General features: G+C 44.1%; 1 protein-coding gene across 8 annotated transcripts in view; it reads right to left on the reverse strand.

The window, feature by feature from the left end:
- CIT (citron rho-interacting serine/threonine kinase) overlaps window positions 1-25358 on the reverse strand; it is a 193867-nt gene that overhangs the window by 106260 nt on the left and 62249 nt on the right. For all 8 annotated transcript variants that reach the window (XM_032241364.1, XM_032241332.1, XM_032241325.1 and 5 more), the window contains one exon: window positions 13221-13404. In XM_032241364.1, the coding sequence (XP_032097255.1) occupies window positions 13221-13404 (184 nt within the window). The remainder of the gene's footprint in view (window positions 1-13220; window positions 13405-25358) is intronic.

Raw genomic sequence — 25358 nt, forward strand, 5'->3', positions numbered from 1 at the left:
CAGGCCTGAGCCCGGGACAGTTCTGGGGACCCAAGAACATCCCCATGCCAGATTAGTCCACGGCCACCCCAGAAAAAGCTCACCCCACATGAGCAACTCTCCTTCCCTCACTTTAGGGTTCAGGGAAGTAATTAGGTGGGAAGCAGGGTAGATGTTAGAAACCCAGGCCAGTTCATGCTCTGGGCTCTACAAAATGCAGTACAGTGAGGATGCTAATAAAAGAACATGCAGCCTGCCCACACGCTGCTTGCCTACTCCTGGCCACATCTCAGATACACAGCCAGTTATCCCCACGGAGAGAAAAGGCACTTCTGAGCAGCGGGTGCACGCAGCCACCCGCCCACACACAGCAGTGCTGTCTCTTGGAGCACGAAGCCAAGTTTGGGTTTTCCTTTTTTTCCAGCTTCTATTTTCTAGAAAAATTTACTCTGAAATCAACATCTCTTCCTGATATACACATCTGCTTTATAATTATAGAAGCCCACAGGGTATTAATAGGGATAATGGTATATGACACAGAAGGAAGAGTGGGCTTGGTCATTACCGCTACAACAGGAAGACATGTTTTCTTAAAATGTATTAGATGTGACCTAAAAATTGCTTTACCTATAACCTCAACATTTAAGTGAAAATGATAAAATGCAGTTTTCCCAATGATATACCTATAAATAATCAATATAGCTTTTTTTAAAAAAATCATTTAATAGTGCTATTAATAGAATATTTCATATCGGCCGGGCGCGATGGCTCAAGCCTGTAATCCCAGCACTTTGGGAGGCCGAGGCGGGTGGATCACGAGGTCAAGAGATCGAGACCATCCTGGTCAACACGGTGAAACCCCGTCTTTACTAAAAAAATACAAAAAATTAGCTGGGCATGGTGGCACGTGCCTGTAATCCCAGCTACTCAGGAGGCTGAGGCAGGAGAATTGCCTGAACCCAGGAGGCGGAGGTTGTGGTGAGCCGAGATCGCGCCATTGCACTCCAGCCTGGGTAACAAGAGCGAAATTCCGTCTCAAAAAAAAAAAAAAAAAAAGAATATTTCATATCAAAAGAGAATACAATGTGTACTCCATCCTACAAGCAAGTGTATGTGCTGAATACTCTCTAATCACTACTGTGATTATTAAGTTCGTGCTTAAGCATCAAGCCATCCATTTATTCCCTTAGGAATAGGACCCTATGACTGCAAAATATGCCACCAAATCACAGATAACATAGATCACAAATCCCAGATATTCTTGGGATAATCAAGAATCAGTGCTTGAAGCTAAAATGAGGGGAATCAAAATTAGCTCAGCTCAGGGCCCCACCTTTAGTGCTGGCCAGTAGCACTAAAAATACATGCAACTGCAAGATGCTGCAAAAAATAAAAAACTCATCAGCATTCTGTTTCCAAAAATATATTGGCTTTTAAGATTGAGCATTCTGAAATTTGTGAACTAATTTTATTTATTTACTTTTTTTTTTTTTTTGAGATGGAGTCTTGCTCTGTGACCAGGCTGAAATGCAAATGGCATGATCTCGGTTCACTATAACCTCTGCCTCCTGGGTTCAAGTGATTCTTCTGCCTCAGTCTCCCGAGTAGCCAGGACTACAGGTAGATGCCACCACACCCAGCTAATTTTTTTGTATTTTTACTAGAGACAGGGTTTCACCATGTTGGCCAGGATGGTCTTGATATCCTGAAGCTCGTGATCCACCTGCCTTGGCCTCCCAAAGTGCTGGGATTATAGGTGTGAACCACTGCACCTGACCTGTGAACTAATTTTATAAGCTCACTTTAAAATACACAATGGCGGCTGGGCACAGTGGTTCACACCTGTTATCCCAGCACTTTGGGAGGCCGAGGTAGGCGGATCACCAGGTCAAGAGATTGAGATCATCCTGGCCAACATGGTGAAACCCCATCTCTAATAAAAATACAAAAATTAGCTGGGTGTGGTGGTGCACACCCATAGTCCTAGCTACTTGAGAGGCTGAAGCAGGAGAATCACTTGAACCCGGGAGGCAGAGGTTGCAGTGATCCGAGATCTCGCCACTGTACTCCAGCCTGGCGACAGAACAAGACTCCATCTCAAAAAATAAAATAAAATAAAACACACAATGGGGCCCATCAGGAACACCTGGAAATATGAAAAACACTATTCTCCTAAAGACAGTCAAAATCTGTCTAGCTTTGGGGCACCCTCCAGACACACACACACACACACACACACACACACACACACACACACACTATATTTATATATATATACCATACACACATCATGACACACAACACACATACTCATATAAATACACACATCTGCACTCACACACACAACGAGCAGTGGTCTTTAGTTAAATTAGAGCATTTGCTTTGAAATGATTAATATGTGGCTCAAGAATCATTTATCAAAAATCATGCTATTAATAAAAGGATGGCTACTCGCACGATTTTTAATGCAGTCCCCGCCTCTAAGCCAGTGTCCCACTTTACAGGTTAATTTCATTGCCTCTTGCCTAGATGACTGCAATAACCTCACTTACCTCCCTGGATCCAACTCTTGTCCCTCACTATCCACCCTCCACACAGTGGTCAGAGGTACCCTTTGTGAAGTAAAACCCAGATATTCCGTATCCCTATTCAAAATCCTGCAAAAGCTTTCTACTCAATGCAATTAGAGCAAAGTCCAAACCTAAAGGCGCTGATAACCGCAACTCAGACCAAGTTCCCTGTGTATCCTTAGGTTCCCCCTACCCGAACATGCCTTCTGTTCACTGAGCACCCAGAGATTAGTGGCAGCCTTAGGGCCTTTGCCCTTCTTTCCTCTCTCTGCAATACTCCTCCCACTTGTTTTTGCTAACCGACTCCTTATGGACATTCTGGAAGAATGCAGTCTGTGTGGGCAGGGAATCTTGCTTCTTTGCATGCACTATTACTTCTCCAGTGCCTAGAAAGTGCTTGTCACATAGTAGGCTCTCAAATAGCTGAACGAACGAACGAACGAACGAACGAACGAACGAACGAACGAACGGTGAATCTGCCCCCATCACATATGCTCCATGAAGATAGGGATTTCTGTCTCATAGTCAGTGCTATATCCCAGCTTCTCAAATAGCCCCTAGGACCTCATGGCTGCTCAGAATGGACTTAAAAGCTGCGTCACCTCGGGATGCAATGCAACCTCTTAACAAATAATCACGCTCAGCTCAGAGAGCCCTTCCTTGAGGACCCAGGCTAAAGTGGCCACTGCCAAGCAGTCCCAATCCCAGTTTTGACTCCTTCAGAGCCCTGACCACCATCTGAAATCGTCTCATGTGTGTACAGTAGTTATTCCTCCTTTGTTTCTCCCCACCAAATGCTAGCTTCTTGAGAAGCCTTATCTGTCTCCCTCAGAGCTGTGCCTTAACGACTAGAACAATACATTTGTTGAGTGAATGAATGAATGAATAAATGAATGGTGTGCCAGTACTTCTGTGCCCCAGGCAGCCAGTTTAAAGGTCACTGTGGGACAAAGGAATCCAAAACGAGAAGTGCGTTGCATGTATGCTGGCATGAAAAAGCTTTCCAGCACCCGCACTACAGATGCCCAGCATTGGTTCTGAGACAGGAATGTCACAATGACACACAGACTCACCCATCCAGGGGATACCCAAGTGCTTCTAGGGTGGGTGGGAGCATGTGACATCTAGGCTGGGAACATGCACACTTCCCACTGGCACTGGATCCTACCAGAAGCCTGGAGAGCATTTTATAGAAAGTGCAGGTTTGAGTGATACATCACGGACTCCATTCAGAGTAAAAAATTGGATGGAGATATTAGGACATCTGTCAGGCCCCCCACGTGCAGCCAGATTCTCTCAATGGGTAAAAACCAGCAAGATGTCTTTATAAAGCAGAAAGAGGGAGAAAAAGAGAGTCAAAGCACCCCATAGCTATCCTCAGACCTAAATAACAATAACAAATATGAAATGAACACTCACTGTGCTCATGGCACCAACACAAACAGTGCTTCATGTCCCCATGGCAAACCTATCAGATAGGTGATCTTATACCTTCCACTTCATAGATGAGGAAATTGAGGCTGAAAGCAGTGATATGTCTCATTCACACAACAAGCAAGGGATGAAGCCCAGAGTTGAGCCCATGTCTATCTGATTCCAAAGCCTGGACTTTGAACGGGTGTGCTATAGTCAGTCCCCCCAAAAAATAAGCATGTTGATATCAGCTCTAAAGTTAAAAGTTGAGCCAAGCATGGTGGCTCATGACTGCAATCCCAGCACTTTGGGAGGCCAAGGCCGGCGGATCACTTGAGGTCAGAAGTTCAAGACCAGCCTGGCCAACATGGTGAAACCCCACCGATACTAAAAATACAAAACAAATTAGCCAGGCGTGGTGGCAGGCGCCTGTAATCCCAGCTACTTGGGAGGCTGAGGCATGAGAATCGCTTGAACTCAGGAGGTGGAGGTTGCAGCAAGCCGAGATTTTGCCACTGCACTCCGGCGTGGGCAACAGAACGAAACTCTTCTCTAAATAAATAAATAAATAAGTTAAAACTTCGAAAAGTTGACCACCCTCTGCCAGGTTCGAGCTGAGTGAACCTAAGAAGTAACCCAAGCGTCGCAATCATCATTTATTTTCTTTATCTGTAAAATAATGAGTTATTGCTGGGGCTACAGGAAAATGCTTGCCAGACACTCAGAATAGTACCTAAAAGAGTAGATTCTCAGTAAAACCAATTCTCTCACCTTTACAATTAGACAAATCCATAACTCCTGCATAATCTATCAAAGTCATGACTCTTAGAGGCAGCATAGGTAGTACAGTAGTCCAGAGGCAACCAGATATGGCTCTAAGTCCTAGATCTGTTTCTACCTTCAGGACCTCAGGAAAATAACCTTGCTGAGTCAGTGTCTTCATCTGTAAACCAGGGATAATACCAGCTACCTCACAGAGTTACAGTGAGATTGTAAGGATTTAATGAGATAATGCGCATACAGTACTCACATGGTTCTGGGAACACAAGAAGTCCTCTACAGAAAACAGACTCCATTACCAGTTGTCCAAACTATGCAGAAGGATTTGGTATAATTCCTGGCCATTTTAGTCTAATTCAATTCAACAAAGGTTCACTGAAGACCTGCCAGGGGCAAGGCACTGTTTCAGGCAAAAAGAGGAAGACCTGGTCCTATCCTTAATGAGCCTTGAAGAGCTTGGCCAGACAACACTACTGAAGTGATTCAGTAGGGGACATGAAGGAGACACGAATGAACGGGCAAGCTGGGGTCTTGGCAGACCAGTACTGAATACCAAATTCAGACGCAGCCATTAATTCTGAGCACACAGGGATGCTGTTGAAGGTGTAAGCTGGCGAATTACATCATCCAACCTATGCTTTGGAAAAATTCCACCTTTTGTGGAGAATGGATTACAGCCAGGAAAACCAGAGGCAAGGGAATCAGTGAGGAGGCTACTGCAATAGTCCAAGCAAGAGTCTATGATGGGTGTCAGCAAAAACAGAAAGATGGGCATGGATGCAAGTGTCATCCTAGAGGCGCCACTTGGAGAAATTGGCAACTGATGGGATGGCGGAGGAGGAAGAAAAGAATTTACGATGACTCAGCTTTCTTGCCTAGAAGGGTAGGGAAGGTGGTAGTTTCTTACATAAAATGAGGAAGCCAAAACTAGCACCTAGTGGCTTACTGAGCGAGCGAGTGGGTCTGTCTATGTAGGAAGGGAACAGAGGATGGGATGGTGAGAAACTGGTAAAACATCCTGGTGATGAGGAACACAGTGTACGACGGGAGGAGGCCATGGGGAGGTGAGAACTAAAGTCAAGGAACTGAATGAGATCACCAAGAACCAACGAGAAAGAGAACTGAGGATGGAACTTGAGGGGATGGTGCATCCCAAAAGTTGGGATGGCAGCCACAAAAGAGGAGAATGACGGTCAGAGAGGTAAGAGAAAAACCAAGTGTCCATAATACAAAAGAGAAGAAAGTAGAAGGTTGTCTGGAAGAAACGTAGTAATTAATGGTATCACATGGTGAGATGGAAATCACCAGATTTGGTGGTTAGGTACAATCAGCGGCTTCTCAGACAGTCATTTCGGTATCGTTGACGGGGTGGAAAAAGGTGTTGAATGCAGGCTCTTCTCTCAGGAAGTTTGTCGGAGAGAGGTCAGGAGGTGAACAGCAAGCAAAGCAAAGAGAACTGGGAGAAATTCACGTAGGCAAAGGAAGAGTTGCCAGACTGGCACAGAGCTTGGGAACATGTAGCGCCATTTAGTCAATGACTGTCTTCTTAAGGGATCCCAGGCAACCATGCAAATTAGCATGTGTAGGCCAGCAGAAAACACACTTGACAGATCTTCTGGAGTCTAATCTTCAGGACTGGGCTAGGATCGTCTGGATTAGATTTCCTAAAGGTATCTTTAAGACAAATGAGAAGGCGGTGGAATGGTCCTGCCAGGGCTGCAAGGCAGGCACGCACAGTCTAAATAGAGAACAGAATAAGGCAAGTAGGAGAACAAGCTGTGCTTGACTAAGAGAAAGAAGAAATTGAATGAGCAAAAGGAGAGGAGAAAATCCAACACAACACACAGAGGCGAATGTTAAACATCTAATCCAGATAATGATGGGATAGGAACAACACGAGGCATTTGAGAGCAGTAACCACGAGCAGAAGCTAGTTAAGGCTTTTGAACTTGCTTGGGAAATACAGCAGATGCATGCCTTTGTGTACCGGAGAAGGCTCTGTTATTGTTGCTATTTAAAAAATCAAATTGCAGGCGAGACTCTTTCAATAGAGATCTAGGTAGCAAGCACAAGGACCAAGAGCCTTAGGCTGGATATAGAAACATAAACACTTTTTTCTTTTTCTTTTTTTTTTTTTATTTTGAGTCAGAGTCTTGCTCTGTTGCCAGGCTGGAGTGCAGTGGTGCGATCTCGGCTCACTGCAACCTTTGCCTCCTGGGCTCAAGCAATTCCCCTGCCTCAGCCTCCCCAGTAGCTGGGACTACAGGTGGGGCCAGCACACCCAGCTGGTTTTTTGTACTTTTTAGTAGAGTCGGGGTTTCACCATGTTGGCCAGGATGGTCTTGATCTCCTGACCTCATGATCCACCAGCCTCGGCCTCCCAAAGTGCTGGGATTACAGGTGTAAGCCACCGCACCCAGCCAGGAAAACACTTTTGAAGGGAAGATCCTCCAACCTCCAAGTATTTCAATAAAAAGGAAACAAGACTGATTGGCAAGTTCAGGCTGTCTTCCACTGGAATAAGCCATCCCAGGACAGATGGGAGGCAAATGAAAGTACAAAATGTAGAAGTGAATAGACATAGATAGTAGAGCCATCAACAAAATGAGGGTTGCCGCCATAAAAATGATTTACATGGAATAACCAAATGCTTATTAAGCAACTTGTTATGATCAGCCTGAAGACATGGTGGAGAATAAGGTCAGTGCAGTTTCCTCTCTTTGCTGAGCTTAAGCTTTAGCAAATAAGAACATTCAGGGAGAGAGTATATACGCGTGGGTTTATGTATTTGTGCGGGCACACACACGCCAGATAAGAGTCTCCAAATGAGAAGGGGAAGAAATCTGAGAAATCCAAGAGCTATACAGTCTACCTACTCAATAAACTCGCAGAGACTGAAAATGAATCCCAGCATTTAGAACTGCCTGTCAGCTCTCATCACACCCTGCCCAACCGTCTCATTCGTGATTCTCTACAAATGGCTTCCACGTCTGACAAGCACATAAACCCGGGTGCCCCACACAAATTTCCTAACTTTTCCCATCTGTGGTGTTTATATCCACAGGGTTCTAATGATGGCACCTTCCTCTTGGGATGGTTGTGCAATTTAAATGAGTTAATCTGTGTAAAGTGCTTGGAACAGAGCCTAGTACAGAGTTGGTGCCCTGTAAGGATGGGCTGTTGTTAGCACACTGCCCACGTGAAATTCTGACACCTGAAATTCCCTCTACCTTTCTTCCCATTGATCCAAATCCACTGTCTTTTTAAAAGCCAACCCCAGTATTTTACTTTCCATTAGTATGCTTACAAGCCCAGTCCCAGCATGCATATTTACTGCTCCAGGAAACCCAGGATGAGTAAGACCCAGCCTTGCCGTTGAGATCACAGTCTACTTGGGGAAATGGACAGACATTCCAAGAAAGATAATTTCCAACGATGTAATTTAACAAGAATGGTGAATTGGAATTACCCATCAAGTGTCCCTCTTTGGACTTTGCCTTTCTCTCCTAACTCCCAAAGCAGTCAGATATCCCATTTGTACCATGATATTCTGCAGCAAGGTGTTTGTTTTACGTTCTCTGAATTGTTTCAACATAACCTGCTTTGACTTGTTCAACTTGATGGGAAGGTACCCATTCCGGGACTGGACCTTCTAATTCTGTTCCCCAATCCACTCCTCCCAACAACCAGCTTTTACCAACGGGTATTTGGCAACTGCATATTAACCCTTTATAGTTGGTCAGAACAGTGAAGTGTCTCTAGCAGAAAATTCCCAGGAACTGGGAAGCTTGGTTTCCAATCTGGTATGACTTTGGACTACCTAATCATTGCTGAGTCCTTTCCATATTCTCTTCGAGTGTATAGAAGGACACTATACATATGTAGACTAGTGTATTAGTAATAACAAAAATAACAACAGTGAACATTTATCAAGGCTTTTCCATGTACCAGGTACTAGACCAGCTGTGTTACGTATTTCATCTATCCCCCCAAAAGTCCTATAAAGGTGTCACTGTCATTCCACTTCGAAGTTGAGGAAACTGACATGCAGAGAAGCCCCAGTACAGCAAGGAAGAGACACCAAAAACTGGTTCCCCAAAAATTTGGGAAGCAATGGCAATAGCCACTCTTCATTCCTCCACGGTGTTTGAATGGCTGGATCCATCGCTGTATTTTCAGAACCACTTTCTTTTCAGAAGAAAGGAAGAATTCCTAAATCAAAAGGAAGAGAGCATCCCTACCTAAAAACAGCCTACGCAGACACCATCTTCCCACAAATTCCAGTCCCATCAAGATCCCATTACTCCTCTATGTTCCCCAACTCTTCCAAAAACATACAACCAGCATGTTTAAAACAACAACATAAAAAGAACACATTTTAGGCCGGGCGCGGTGGCTCAAGCCTGTAATCCCAGCACTTTAGGAGGCCGAGACGGGTGGATCACGAGGTCAAGAGATCGAGACCATCCTGGTCAGCATGGTGAAACCCCGTCTCTACTAAAAATACAAAAAAATTCAGCTGGGCATGGTGGCGTGTGCCTATAATCCCAGCTACTCAGGAGGCTGAGGCAGGAGAATTGCCTGAACCCAGGAGGCGGAGGTTGCGGTGAGCCGAGATCGCGCCATTGCACTCCAGCCTGGGTAACAAGAGCGAAACTCTGTCTCAAAAAAAAAAAAAAAGAACACATTTTTACCTTCTAGAGGAAGCTTGTCCGACCCATGGTGCAGTGGGCTGCATGCAGCCCAGGATGGCTTTTAATGTGGCTCAAAACTTACAAATGTATAAGCTTTCTTAAAACATTATGAGTTTTTTTTTTTTTTTTTAGCTCATCAGCTATCACTAGTGTTAATGTATTTTATGTGTGGCCCAAGACAATTCTTTTTCTCCCAATGTGGTCCACGGAAGTCAAAAGATTGGACACCCCTGTTCTAGAGTTTATACTTACGGGTTGCAGAAATGCATGGCTTCACCAAGAGCTTAAATGAGGTAATCCCTCAACTAGAAGGAAAAACCTGAAGAAATGTCTCCCTTGCTAACAGGGGAAGGAAGAGAGCTCAGATCTGTTTTATTTTTCAAACTTTTTTTTTTTTTTTTGAGATGGAGTCTCGTCGCTCTGTTAACCAGCCTGGAGTGCTGTGGCATGGTCTCCACTCACTGCAACCTCCACCTCCCGGGTTCAAATGTTTCTCCTGCCTCAGCCTCCCAAGTAGCTGGGATTAGAGGCGCCTGCCACCACACCTGGCTAATTTTTTATATTTTTAGTAGAGGCGGGGTTTCACCGTGTTGGCCAGGCTGGTCTCAAACTCCTGAACTTGTGATACACCCGCCTCAGCCTCCCAAAGCTCTGAGAATACAGGCATAAGCCATCATGCCCGGCCTATTTTTAAAACTTTAACAGGCTGTTTCCTATTACTACCCTGGTACTGTCAAGTTCAAGCAAAGAAAGGCTCAGAGGAACACCCAGGCATTCGGAGCTTGGAGATTCGGTTTGCGTTACTGTTGGTTAAAAAGGAAAAGAGGCACCAGACAGATACTCATTCTCCAAGGCTAACTTCACCATAATCCCACCCCAAAGACAACCAAACCTAGTTCTCTAAAACTCTCCTGCTCCCACCAACTCAAGCTGCAAGGAACTCCCACTACGCCTCAGCCATTGAAACGCTGTCATCAAGATTCTTGCTAAGCCTAAAATAATGATGCGCTCAATGGCTGGCTTAAAAATAGTCTGGGGTCCCAAAATAAGGATCCCAAAAAGTGAGGAGCGATCACAGAATTTAAATCATTCTCCCTGCCAATTTCTCCACGAAAACTCCTCGTTCATTCAGCTCCACCTCTGAACATTTCATTCAATGCACTGGTAACAAATCTGAGGTCAATTTACTTAGCACGGTACAGCAGCATCTGCAATTTCTTCTATGGTGTGAAGAATGAGTAACAGCACAGGTAATCAAGGTATGTACATAAAAACCTGTGATGCTGAAAAAGAAAAACTCAGGAAGAAACACAGGGTTGCTGGCAGCAAAGGTGGTACCCCCAGAATGTCTCCCCCTCTCTCCAAGCAAATTTTGTCAATACAACTGCAGCAGCTGCTAAGTAGTTTCATCACCGCCTCTCTTTTATTAAATTTCTAATAAATCATAATCTGATATGTCCAGGGTCATCTACATTCAACAGGTGGATGAATTTCTAAAATGAGGCTGTAGGTATCACCCACAGGGCTGCCTACAGCACAGCAGCCAAGTCCAACAACAACATCACATAACAAAATGCAAGATGAAAGAAAATTTCTGATTCCAACCCCATTGCCAAGCAAAAGACGCTAAAGTTCTCCAACGATAGGAATACTCTGATGCCTTTTTCCAGATAAGAAACACACAGTTTTATTTGCATGGACCTTTTTTTAAAATAAGAATCTTACTAAACATTCTGTTGGGTCAGGAACAGCGGCTCATTTTGTGTTCTAAGGATATAGTTTAAACTACCAAAGGTGAAACAGCACATCTTCAAATACAGTAAGCAACATAAACACTTCTGGAGAAAAGGATCATGAGCAAATTAAATCAACAAATATTTATCGAATGCCTCAGCCTCAATACTGAAATGCCCCTGTCAGAGAGCTCCCTAAACTGAGATTTCTGTGAGAAGCAGAAAGATGTCATTCGAGTCTTCCTGAAAAATAGGCAATTAATCATACACTGCTTCAGATTAATTGCAATGCCTAAGATCTCCCACATCATTCTGCCTTTGCCCCTTAAATCTAGCTCCCTCGAATCCTCTCTGGTCTTTCAGATCACTGGCTAACCCTAAGCAAGCTTGCATTTTGACCCAGCCAGCCCACTGCTAACCAGAACTAGAACTCTCCACACATGTCCTTCCAGTCCGAAGTGTGACCTTCAGTGTGCTGCGTGTGTCAAGGTTATGCTGCCCACTAACCATGCAGCCTTCCACATCGGGCTTCCACTTGTGCCCTGCTCTTTGATGCCAATGGCAAAACCTCCTAATCCTGCTGAGCCATTTCAAACCCATCTGATGGCACATTCAACAGCTAGTTAGCTCTCTGCCTCTCCTACCAACCATCCAGATTGCTTTAGGGTTATGGAGCAAATCAGGCAGAGGGGCACATATAACACTACCAAAATCCAACCAGAATTTCAAACCCAGCCCCCAGGGAGGGGATGAAGAAAGACCACTTCAACATCTTTCAACATAAAAATCTCTCTCACATTCAATCACAGTCCATGACCTTATTTCGTATCAAATGCCCAATTCCCCCCAATAGTCTGAAATCTTTTCAGGAACGTTACTGTCAAAACAGCACCCATGGGGAGACACCATCCAGGAACCAACATAACATCCCTATAAATCGATATCTAAGCTACAAATACAACAGATAGGGGAAGATGCTGCCAAGAAGCATATCAAATTCTGCTCGTCTCCTAAGTGGGCAGCAACTAACCCAACATCACCCTCTGAGAACCTGAAAGTGCAGCAGCAAGGGTGGCTTGGACCACCAGTCCAAGACCTTCCTGGCGAACTCACTCCTCTGAAAACAGAATGTCATTGTATCATGAGAGAGAGAGGCAAGATACTGACCTCTCACATCCACAGAAGCTACTGCATTTTATAGAAATTCCAGGAGGCTCCTGGAAGCCTGGACCCTCAAATTCCAAGTGCTATGTTAACGCATTTTTCAATAGCTTTTACGAGAATGGAGAAAGACCTATCAGGTCAAGAGGTTTACAGTGATATTTAGATTTCCATTTTCCAGTCTCCTGGGTTTTTCCCCCCTTTTAAGCCCAGTTTCTGTGAATCAATGACTCGGCTACATCACACTCCCTCCTGGTGGCTCACAGTAACGGGGCTTTCTCTGGCCGCCAGCGCTCCACCAGCTCAGAGGCTCAGCTGCCAGATCCCTGATCTTGCAGCATACTTGGAGAGGAGCCGAGCACCATCTCTCTGTCAGAGCTCTGGTTCAGCCACTTGCAGCTCAGTTAAACCCATCAGGAAACCTCTAGTTTATGAGACAAGGTTTTTAGGATTCTTTTGATACAGCCAAGATAGCAACCCCCATCCACCCACTTGAGAGACAGATACATAGATGGTTAGATAGATGGACAGCTCATCTTAACTCCTGCACATTTCTCCTTTGACCAGGGATCTGCACTGCTAGAAATCTCCCACTGTCTCCCCTCTAAAGAAGACCAAAGATTGAAAAACTAACCCAAAGTACCCAATTGACAATTATGATACCACAGACAGGAACAGGCACCTTGCACACTGCAAAATGAGAATATGAACAGGCTACCCCCGCAAAGCCCTAACAGGTAGACTGATTTTCCAATGCCGGCGACTAGCAGCTTCCCTCCGCTGCACTCCCCCCACCTTCCCCCACCACCCCACCACCCCACCACCACCACCTTTGGCTCCAAAAGCCTTGCATCAATGCAGGTCCCTTAGAAAGTCAAATTTTCACTTACTCAGATCTACCAAGAATCCCCAGTGCCTTGCTGTACGAAAACCCCACAAACGGCAGTTCTTCACCCGAGAAACCTGAGGGGCTCAGCTGGCACGGAGAGGATGAAACCCACGAATTCTTCTCTGGTTCATCAAAATTGGAGGTGTCATCGTCAGACTTGAGGGTGGGAACGAAGGGCGGAGGAGCTGGTTAAAGAAAAACAAGAAAGGGGGGGGAGGAAAAAAATTTCAGCCGGATTCAACACTGTTGCGGAGAAGGGAGAAGATCGTCTTACTCCTTCGGCGCTGGCGATGGCACTGCAGCGCCTGCTTTCAATCTAGCTCGCAACCTCGGCTCCTACAGCAACAAGAGATTAACCCCTTCTCTGCCAACATGGCCACCAACCCACAGACAGGCTGCTTTCCCGCCTGGGGTAAACTGAAGAGCAAACTCAAACAGGTCACTTGGGCCAACGAAAGCACTTGGGGAACTCGTGGGGAAGCCGCTCCCTCCTGCTGTTTCCAGAAGGCTCCTACAGAGCAGCCACTAGCTAGTGCCAGGATGCTAGATGACCTAAGCCTATGGATTCCCTCCTCCAGACAGGTCTAAATTATTAATGATTAGCACTTATCGCTGAAATAATATAGATCTTCGACATTTCGTGGATTAACAGATATGAGAGGAAGGACCAGGAAAAGGGATGTGTGAGGTTCTGGAACTCCTGTTAGGATACCACTGCAGTCTACTTCGTTCATACCTGGTCAAGTTGACTACGAGATCTTATTAACCACTTTTTTTTTAAGTTCATTATGCCTCTTCCCCAGCACAATCAGGCCCATCAAATCCACTGCAGTTTAATCAGCATAATGAAGCACCAGCCAAATAAAGTTCCTACGGGTGATCTACAGCACCCCTGTGCGCCGACGATGGGAATGCACGATGGACGGACATATGCGGTTCCTACCTCCTTGGGGCTTCACTCCCGGCTGGGGGCGTGTTACATCCTTTCCACTTCCTGCCGACCTACAAAGCGCTCTCGGTCAGGGAGGTGGACACTCGTCCATCAGTCACCAGGAGGCTGCCCATCGCGGTGGGCTCCCAGGGGTGTCCCCAGCCAGAAGCGTTACCATGGTTGCGGGCTGAGGCGTCCGTGGCGGCCGGGCCAGGCGAGTTGGGGAGGCGAGCATCACATCCCCCGCAGTGCAGGCTGCATGCTCCCGGCTCCGTGCGTGCGTGCTCTGGCTGTAACCCCACCTGGCTGCCGCCTGCGTGCCAGGGGCCAGTGCCGATCCCAGTGACAGAGCAGCATGAGTCACTGCCCGCCAGGGCTCACTAGAGCTCCCCCTAGGACAGTTGTCACAGCCCTTCACAGCCCAGGCTTCTTTTTAACTCCTCGTTTTCTGGACAAAGCTGGGTGCCAGATATGAGCAGCAAGCAGTCTGTTTTCTGCTTACAGACTCTAAAAAATCTGGCTGTTTCCAAAGTTCCCCGATGACAACAACATTCGAAGCGGCACTGGGAAGTAATTGGAGCAGGGAAGGGATGTGGAGGGGAGAGGAGATGGTGCCAGAGGTCTGGCTCCTCCTGAGGAGTACAAAAGAACATTCTCAGAGCTTCAGGTACATGGAGTTGAGGTGGGAGAGGGAGGAAGATTTAAAATGTAAAATGTACACTACCAGAAAATTATTTAACACCTCCAGCCTCTCAAGAGAATTTAAATCTTCCCTGTTAGTGTCAGAATCTACTTGCTTAATACTTTAAAAATTAGCTGATGGTAAGAAAAATTAGATTGAACGCTTCAGCCCACATCCCATGTGTACTTCCATCAACATAGGCTCAAATCCAATCTGATTTCAATTACCCAGTACATTTTTAATAGCAAAAAAAAAAAAAAGTTTTAATAGAAATTGTATTTCATAAGGATCGAAAAGTGATTTTCCATCCTGAAATAAGGAAACTCAGATAAAGACTGAGGAAATGTATGGAGAGACATTTGCAAATGATACTAACATGGAAGCAAATGGCAATTTGTTAATGGCAATTGTTAATGGCAATTGTTCTGGAATCTGAGCTTAAATCCCAGCTCCACCACTTACTAGCTCTGTGACACTGGGAAAGTCACTTAACCTCTCTGAACCTCAGTTTCAACATGGCAATATGTATTTCAATGGACTATTAGGAGGTTTAAATAAAATAATCCACATGAAGTGTTTAGCACAGTTCTTAGCATACAGCAATCACTCCATAAAGATGACCTGTGGCCAGGTGCTGTGGCTTACACCTGTAATCCCAGCACTTTGGTAGGCCGAGGCGGGTGGATCACCAGAGGTCAGGAGTTTGAGACCAGCCTAACCAATATGGTGAAACCCCATATCTACTAAAAAAACTACAAAAATTAGCAAGGTATGGTGGCACACACCTATAATCCCAGCTACTTGGGAGGCTAAGGCAGGAATATTGCTTGAACTCCAGAGGTAGAGGTTGCAGTGAGCCAAGATTGCACCACTGCACTCAAGCCTGGGAGACAGAGCAAGACTCCATCTCAAAAAAAAAAAAAAAAAAAAAAAAAGAGAGATGACCTGATATTATTGCTACTGCTCACAAGAGTTGCGTGTTCAGGACAGAATTTGCAGTTCTTGGAGGCTAGTGAGATACAGCAAAATCTGTATTAAATATTCTTTCCTGTGCAGGGCACAGACACATCCATGTGGATGTTTGTATTAATCGTATCATTTAATTCCTAGCAGAACTTTAATTCCTTTCCACTATATACTAATTTATCTTTAGGAAACCAAAATAGAATTCCATTTCTGAGTGAGAAATATAATTAATAGAGGGTAAAAGCCACCCGCAGTGAAATAATTACAATTTTGAAATCCCGTACTATAAAATAAGATTCATCTATAAAACTCTTGCCATGCTCAAAGCTAGCTTAATGTAGTTGAGATTAGAAAAAGGGGCAGATAATCTTCAAGCTAAAAGGAAGAAGTAGGCCAGGCATGGTGGCTCACGCCTGTAATCCAAACACCTTGGGAGGCTGAGGCGGTTGGATCACCAGAGGTCAGGAGTTCAAGACCAGCCTGGTCAACATGGTGAAATCCCATTTCTACTAAAAATACAAAAAAATTAGCAGGGCATAGTGGTGCATGCCTGTAATCCTAGCTACTTGAGAGGCTGAGGCAGTAGAATTGCAATGAGGCAGAGGTTGCAATGAGCCGAGATCGCGCCATTGCACTCCAGCCTGGGGAACGAGAGTGAAACTCTATCTCAAAACAATAAAAAAAGGAAAGAGAAGTCAATGTGAAATATACTAGCTGGTAACAGGTGAGACATTCACAGCAAAGATTAAAAGCTAGGGATATAAACCTCTAGACACCTAGTCAGTCAAGTACAACAGGAAAGTTTGAAAACACGGGCTTCTTAGGGCCACATTCAGACAGAGGAAAAAGCCACAGCCCGAAGCCAAAAAGAAGCAGGGGAAGTGGAAATATTCTGCCCTCCAGAAAACAATGAGGATGTTCACCCTTGTCCAGGGCCCTTCAGTGGGAAAGAAATAAAGCAATAGGAAGAAACAGTAAACCTCAGGAAGAGTGTCCACATTTACAGTATACTGCTACAATTCAAGAATTTAACATGAATACTGGTCCAGAATCACCGAGCCCTTGGAGCACTGGCAGATACAAGTGGAGAACAACTTGTACAGGCATTTTTGTAACCCAGGGCACACAGGATTTTCTCTTCCCCCCCTACCCCAACACCCTCCCCTTCCAATCCCTACCAGCAATAAATTCGCAATTAAAAAGTAAAACCCAACCACTACACATTATGGGAGCAACAGCAGATACAAGAAATGGGAGAACTGGCCCTCCAAAAGCTGCAGATAAAAGAACAATCTAAAATGAGCCATAGAACATGACACTGAAAAAGAACCAGGCGCATTTGAAAGAAACCAAACTGAACTTCCAGAAATAAAAAGTCTTGTTCTTGAATTTAAGATTAAAAATTCACTGAATGTGTTAAATAGCAGACTAGATACAGCTGAAGAGAAACTTAGTGAACTAGCAGTTAGGTCTGAGGGAATCACATAGAACCTTGATACTTAAGCTGTGGTCTGTACACTGGTATTATGACCATCACTCAGGAGCTGGTTAGAATTTAATTCTTTAAGAATCTCAGGCTCTTCCCTATACCCACAGAATCAAAACCTACATTCTAACAAGATCCCCAGGTGATTCACAGACATACCACAGTTCAAGAAGCACCTGTATACAATGCAACACACACTGCCAAAAGATGGAAATCATGAAAGGTCGGAAGACAAAGACAGAATGAAAAGATCCAATATATATCTAATAGGGGCACAGAAAGAGAGATTAGAGAACTACTTTAAAATCTGGATGCTGCATTTTTCAAGGACTGTATAAAATCTGGTCAAGTCCAAAAACTAACAAGTATGTGATCACATATATCTTAGGGACATAATTCTTCTATTTATTGTACCTTATATAAAATGTCTCTTTTTTGATCTTTATAAAATGTGATTTTTTTTTGCTTTAACACAGGTATTTTTAGTTTGCTGAAATCATATCGATCTTGAGTATATGTTGATGAAAGTACACATAGCACCCCCATACACAGCACAGTACCAGGTACATAGTAGGTGCACAGTAAATATTTGCTAAGCAAATATATAATTAAATCACAAGAACATGGATCTTGTAAAGAGAGCACCTAACATAACACAGGTCACAAACAGGGTACTTGTTTGAATTAAATGAAGAAGTTTTAAAAGTCAACACTGTTCTGTCTGAAAAATATGTTAATGAGTACCTACACTAATCGTTTCTGATACAGTATTATGAAATCATCAGCTCCCTCTGCTGCCACATATCCACCACATTCACTAATAACAAATAAGAAATCATATAGTAAGATCTGTTGTTCACTGGTAAAAGCCACTAAAAAAAAATAGGAAAAAAACTTTCCACATATATATATAATTTTTTTTTTTTTACTAAATCAGCCTGTTTGAGGTAACAACAGAACACAGTCTCCTTAGTGGCAGAGGCTATACAAGTAACTTCTTGAGGTTTTGTGTGTGTGTTTTTTTTTCCAGTTATAAGATAGATAGCAGAAACAAAGAGCTATTTTAGGAGCTGTAGTTAAATTCTCTTCTATAAATTCTCTCTCTCCTTTTTAATCCTAACATTCATTAAAAGCTTTTGGGAGAAAAAATTATCATCTTCAAAAATATTCGGAAAAAAACAAGGAAAGGAGAACCAAATGGATTTGTCCTCTTGGGACTCCTTCTAATGTGCTCCTTTCAGCTCCAGTTACGTCATTCCCACATTTGAGTTTCCAACATAGCCCACTAACTCCTCAAACAATACCTGGCTGTCCTTATTCAATGTTTAATATCGATTTTTAAGGGAATGAATGAATAACAAGAACCTTACCTGGGAGATAATTATTTAGACCTAATGTGCCATTCCACACAACATGCCACTTCAAGAAACCCAGGAAATGATATGCTTCAGAGTACCCAATTTATTCATGAAGAACTGGCATATTAAAAAAAAAAAAAAAAAAAATCTGAGCCTAGTAAAACTCCTAAGACTTTTAATCATCACTAGGGACTGCAGAAGTGGGAGATGAATAAGAGCCAGCACTGTGTCATAAAGGATGAAGGCACATAAATAATTATTGTGTGATGATATAATGAATCAGGACTATGCCTAGAATACCGTGGGCATGCGCTAATAGTCAATCAAAAACGCTTTCAACTTCATCTCTCTACCATGATGTCCCTCACCCCTTTAAAATACGTTAATTGACTAATTAGACGCTACGTTAAAATTTAAAGGAGAATCACCAAAAAATTGGCTATCTTCCAGTTGCTTAAAATCAGGAGCACTAATGTGATCATACTTATCAATGTTATGAAGATAGAACTGTGAAATAAGTGAAGAGGAGAATATTTGTGTTATTTAGAGGTCAAGAGATGGGTGTGAAAAGCAGAGAATACATAAACTGACTGATGGCAAGTTTTGCCAATGGGGAATGCGGCACATTTTGCGAGTTCCTGCAGGAAAGTGTCACGGAAGGGATTTAATCTCAAGAGCTGGTTAAAAGGTATCTTCATGAGCTGGAGTGGAGAAAAGTACTACTTTAGAAAAGCCCCAGAAGCCAGAGCAGTAGCCAAAGAGCGTAGTGAATTATGAGGTGGGAAAGAAAATGAAAGTGAAGTCTTGGTGGATTGACAGATATAAAACCAGAGTTTTGGAGTGCTGGTTTAGTGTCAGTACTGAGGTGCATACAATCATCTCAATAGTGATGGGTGGAAGAGGCTGGTGCCAGAAACTTCTGACAGACAAGTCTAAAATAGTCAACATGACAAATTCCACACTAAGGAAATGATAACAGAAACAGAGAGGACGGGATTAACAGGAGACAGGCTTGTAATATTATGAGATAGATATATATAGGTTTTCATCCACGGTTCCTAGCTCATGACTCCCATATTCCTTGTGACAATCTTTTGTTATTTAGGGGTGTTTCAGGCTTTAGAAGCAGGCCTTGAAAGACAGAATTTCTCTCTCTCTCTCTCTCTCTCTCACCTCCTCCTGCCCTCCTTTTATCTGTCCAAGGCAGCACTCTCATCCTCCCCAACCTTTCTGTCTTGGAGCTGGCTATAAAGAAATTTCCTCTATCTTGTCCGGGCGCGGTGGCTCACACCTATAATCCCAGCACTTTGGGAGGCCGAGGCGGGCGGATCACGAGGTCAAGAGATCAAGACCATCCTGGCCAACATAGTAAAACCTTGTCTCTACTAAAATACAAAAATTAGCTGGGTGTGGTAGCACACACCTGTGGTCCCAGCTACTTGGGAGGCTGAGGCGGGAGAATTGCTTGAAACCAGGAGGCGGAGGTTGCAATGAGCCAAGAGCAGGCCACTGCACCCCAGCCTGGCACCTGGCCACAGAGCGAGACTCTGTCTTAAAAAAAAAAATGAAATTTCCCCTACCTTGTCTGATTGTAGGTCAGAAGACCCCATTTCAGAAGGAGTCCTGCCCCATAACCTGGAGGAATGAATGCTACACTCAGAGTCCAAGAAGAATCTGAACAGACAGGCCTTGCTGGGATTCCCCACTCAATCTATTAGGATTAGATCATAGCCTTTTTGTGCAATTCCATTTCTATATGGCTGTTGATCATGCCTATCCAATGGAGTCTCATGAAAGGCCCAAGAGGACAGGGTTCAGAGAGCTTCTGGATAGCTGAACACGTGGAAGTTCCTGGAAGGGTGACCAGGAGGCCGTGGAAGCTCGCAACCCTTCCCCTATACCTCGCCCTATACATCTCTTCATCTTTATCCTTTACGATGTCCTTTAGAATAAATCGGTACATGTGTTTTACAAAGTTCTGTGAGCAGCTCTAGCCAATCAATTGAACTCAAAGAGGGAGTTGCAAGAACCCCAATTTGAAGCCAGTCAGTGAGAGTTACAGAGGCCTGGACTTGCGAGTGATGCCTGAAGAGGGGACATTCTTGTGGGACTGAGCCCTCCACCTGTGGGATTGTGCCAGAACTGAACTGGAGGACCCCTAGTGGTGTACACTGCAGAACTGACTGCTTGCTTGGTCGTGGGGAGAAAGCCCCCACACATTTGGTCACAGAACTCTTCTGTGGTGTTGACAGTTGTGGTGTGCAAGTGGAGGAAAGACAGTTTGAGTTTTTCCACATTCAGGTTATAGAAAGAAGTAGCAGAATCTGGCTGGGCATGGTGGCTCACACCTGTAATCCCAGCACTTTGGGTGGCAGAGACAGGCTGATCATGTAAGGTCTGGAGTTCGAGACCAGCCTGGCCAACATAGTGAAACCCCATCTCTACTAAAAAAAAAAAAACCAGAAAAAAAAAAATACAAAAATTAGCCTGCGGTGGTGGCGTGCACCTGTAATCCCAGCTACTTGGAAGGCTGGGGCAGGAGAATCCCTTGAACCCAAGAGGCAGAGGTTGCAGTGAGCCAAGATGGTGGCACTGCCTCCAGCCTGGGCAACAGAGCAAGATTCCATCTCAAAAAAAAAAAAAAAAAAAAATGCAACAGCTTAAAAAAAAAGAGTGGCAAAATCTGACAACTGATGTAAGAGCAGAGATTTTGATGGGAACTCTTATCATGGGAACAACTGTGAGAGAAAAGGCTGCAATGGGAAGAGGACGATATCCCATATCAGAGGTCTTGTGGGAATGAACCAAGAGAACAGATTAGGGGATCAGCAAATAGAGCTGCCTACTAAATACACATAAGTAATTGATCCCATGAGAACAGATTACATTGCCTAAAGCCTCACACAAGCCCCCTAGTTTCTCCCCTCCCACTAGGAAGTGGTCAGGCATGACTTTCCCACACAACACTTTGTATATAAGAAGTTCACGGCTGGGCCTGGTGGCTAACACCTGTAATCCCAGCACTTTAGGAGGCCAAAGAAGGTGGATCACTTGAGTCTGGGAGCTCAAGATCAGCCTGGGCAACATGGCAAAACCCCATCTCTATAAAAAATTAGCCAGATGTGGTGAGGCACACCCATAGTCCCAGCTACCTAGGAGACTAAGATAGGAGGATCATCTGAGCCTGGAAGGTCAAGGCTACAGTCAGCTGTGCTGCGTCACTGCATTCTAGCCTGGGTAACAGAGCAAGGCTCTGTCTCAAAAAACCAAAAAAGGTAGTTCCAAAAGAAGACAAAGTAGATCCAGTTTCCAAGAGACTTAAATAAATTAAAAACTAGCCCATCTCTTTGCCTCCCCAAAAAGTCATAAAAATACTTCAGGGTAACATTGATTTGGGCTGGTGATCAATTTTTACAATGCTGTCTTCAAAGTCAATGAATAAGGAAGCCAGCATTCCTAAAGTAGTCTTCCATCAGTCAATGTAAGCCATGCCAAGGTCTGCTGCCAAGAGCTAAGCAGATAACCTCTCTGGTTGTGGATTTCAATGGAGTTGTGAGCTCTGGCTGGCTCTCGCCACACCCGAGAGCCATGTTCCTATGAGGCTGCGTCGTATTAAGTTTTTCGTAATCAACTTATGTTTCCCCACAGATTGATACTTTTAGAGATGCTTTTCCTCGCTTCTGGAGTGCACTTTAACCAGACTTCTTAACATTTTAGCTTTACTTTGTTTTTTCTCTCCCTCTCAGTCTAGGTACTCAGCAATCTGTGAAACACCTACATAGGCTAGAAATACTCAGAAGAGGAACGTTTCAAATTGCAACTAGTCATGAGTGCATTTCTTTGCAAAGCTGAATTTGGATATACCCAGTTTTTCACCCCAGTGGATATCCCTCAGGACACTTTTTTTTTTTTTTTTTTTTGAGGGGGGAGCGGGTCTTGCTGTTTTGCTCAGGCTGGAGTGCAATGGCGCCATCTTGGCTCACCATAACCTCCACCTCCTGGGTTCAAGCAATTCTCATGCCTCAGCCTCCCGAGAAACTGGGATTACAGGCACATGCCACCATGCCCAACTAATTTTTTTGTATTTTTAGTAGAGACAGGATTTTACCATGTTGGCCAGCCTGGTCTCGAACTCCTGGTATCAAGTGATCTGCCTGCCTCAACCTCCCAAAGTGTTGGGATTACAGACGTGAGCCACCACGCTCGATCCAACCAGGACACATTTAAATAATAGTAAAGGAGCTAGTTCATCAGCACCTGCTTGCCATAGGCCCAGGCAATCTTCCCTTTCAGTACCTTCCTCATGAATTACATACACCCAAGAACACATCACACTAGATTCATTCTTTGCTACCTTCCCCATCTCTTTAGTATCCTTTTCTCCAACTTTAGACAGGGTCTCACTGTGATGCCTGGGTGGGAGTGCAGGGGCACAATCATAGCTCACTATACCCTTGAACTCCTGGGCTCAAGCAATCCTCCCACCTCAGTCTCCCAAGTAGCTGGGATTACAGGTGTACACCACCACACCCAGCTAGTTTTATTATGATTATTATTATTATTATTTTGTAGAGACAGGGGTCTTGCTATGTTGCCCAGGCTAGTCTTGACCTGCCTCAAGTGATCCTCTTGCCTTGGCCTTTCAAAACTTTTCTCCAACAGTGAAAAGATTTATTCTTAAATTTTTATTCTGAAAATTTTCACATGCACCAAAGTAGTAATATAGAATGAACTCTCATGTGCCCATCATCAGCCCCGACAAGTAGCCACTCCCACTCTCATTTCATCCACCCCCATCTCTGCCTTGTTTGCTTGTTTGTTCATTATTAAAATCAGACATCATATCACTTCACCCATAATTACTGCAATAAGTACTTCTGACACAGGATTTCTCATCTGTGGCCCTACTGGCATTTAGGATTGGAAAATTCTTTGTTGTAGGGGGCTGTCATCTGTATTACAGGGGGTTTAACAGCATCCCTGGCCTCTACCTATCTACTAGATGCTAATAGCACCCCCAAGTCATAACAATCAAAACTGTCTCCAGAGAATAGCTTGAACTCGGAGGCAGAGGTTGCAGTCAGTACTCCGGGGTGGTGTTAGCATCCACTAGCTAGGGCGACAGAGCAAGATTTCATAAAAAAAAAAAAAAAAAACAGTCTCCAGAGACTGCCAAGTGTCCCCCGGGGGGCAAAATCACTCTCAGTTGAGATCCACTGCTCTAACAGATAAAGACTTTTTATATATATAATGACTTTTTTTAAAATATAACCACTTTTTAAAAACTCTCATCACACACAATAAAATTTACAGTAACTTCTTAACATTACCTAATACCATGCCTGTGTTTGGTTTTTTCCAACTACCTCAAAAATGTCTCTTTATAATTGATTTGTTTGATTCAGGATCCAGCCAAGGTCCGCACAATGATTTGGTTCATATGTCTCTTTTAACCTGTAACACTGTCTCTATATCTCTGTGTCTGTCTCTGTCTCCCTCTCTCTCTCTCTCTCTCTCTCTCTCTCTCTCTAATGTCATTTATTGGTTTAAGAAACTGGACCGTGCATCCTCATAGAACTTCCCACATTCTGGACTTGGTTGGTTATAACCTTGTGGCATCATTTAACACATTTCTCTGTCCCCTGTGTTTTCTGTTAAATTGGCAGTTAAATCCAAGGCCTTTCATACATGCATGTGAAATTCTTTTGGCAAGGATACTGCCCAGGATGTGCTGTCTACTTACTACTGCATGACATTAGAGGGCACACAACATCTGCCTGTCTCCCTTCTTGTGATAGTAGCCTGATCCCTCTGCCATAAAGTTCCTTCCAATCACTTAATGGCTTCAGCAGCCATTAATGATCGCTGTCTAGAGCCATTATTCCATTAAGACTGCAAAACGGTCGTTTTTCTAATTTCATCATTCCCTCTACCTTTATTAGCACATCAACTATTTGGATACCCTTGCATACAACTCACAAGGAAAGCAAGATAAATGCTTGGTGCTTTCCCTGTAGTTAACAACATTCAGAGTAATGAGCTGGGGCCTCAGCAATCTTCAAGAGAGACGAATGAGGTGTCTTTTTCAGTAACATCATAGACTCATGAATTTTTATATATTTGATATGCTCCAAGCCACTGTCATCCTTCTGATGCTCAACTATTCCCTGCCTGTTGTGGTGGCTCGCGCCTATAATCCCAACACTTTGGGAGGCCGAGGTGAGCAGATCATTTTAGGTCAGGAGTTCGAGACTAGCCTGGCCAATGTGGTGAAACCTAGTCTCTACTAAAAATACAAAAAATGAGCCAGGTATGGTGGTACAGGCCTATAATCCCAGCTACTCAGGAGGCTGAGGCAAGAGAATCACTTGAACTGGGAGGAAAAGGTTGCAGTGAGTCAAGATCATGCCAGTGGACTCTAGCCTAAGTGACAGAGCAAGACTTCATCTCAAAAAAATAAATAAATTGTTCCCTCTTAGGCCAATGGAATCCCCTCTATTAAATATTCTTGCCCAAGAAAAGCCAAGTCAGGATCTATTTTAGCCTTTAAAGCTGCTTTCTGGTTTACAGGGCCTGGAAGAAAAAACGCAAAACCACCACCACCACCACCCCCTACTGAGGAGGCTAAGAGACATATCCAGAAGGTGGACGATATTCTAAAGGACAGTGACCCAGCTTCTTCATCAAGTCAGTGGCATGAAAAAAAAAGTATACAT

The sequence above is a fragment of the Sapajus apella genome, unplaced genomic scaffold (assembly GCF_009761245.1).
Source record: "Sapajus apella isolate SASKATOON/1434 unplaced genomic scaffold, GSC_monkey_1.0 scaffold2, whole genome shotgun sequence".
NCBI classification, from domain to species: Eukaryota; Metazoa; Chordata; class Mammalia; order Primates; family Cebidae; genus Sapajus; species Sapajus apella.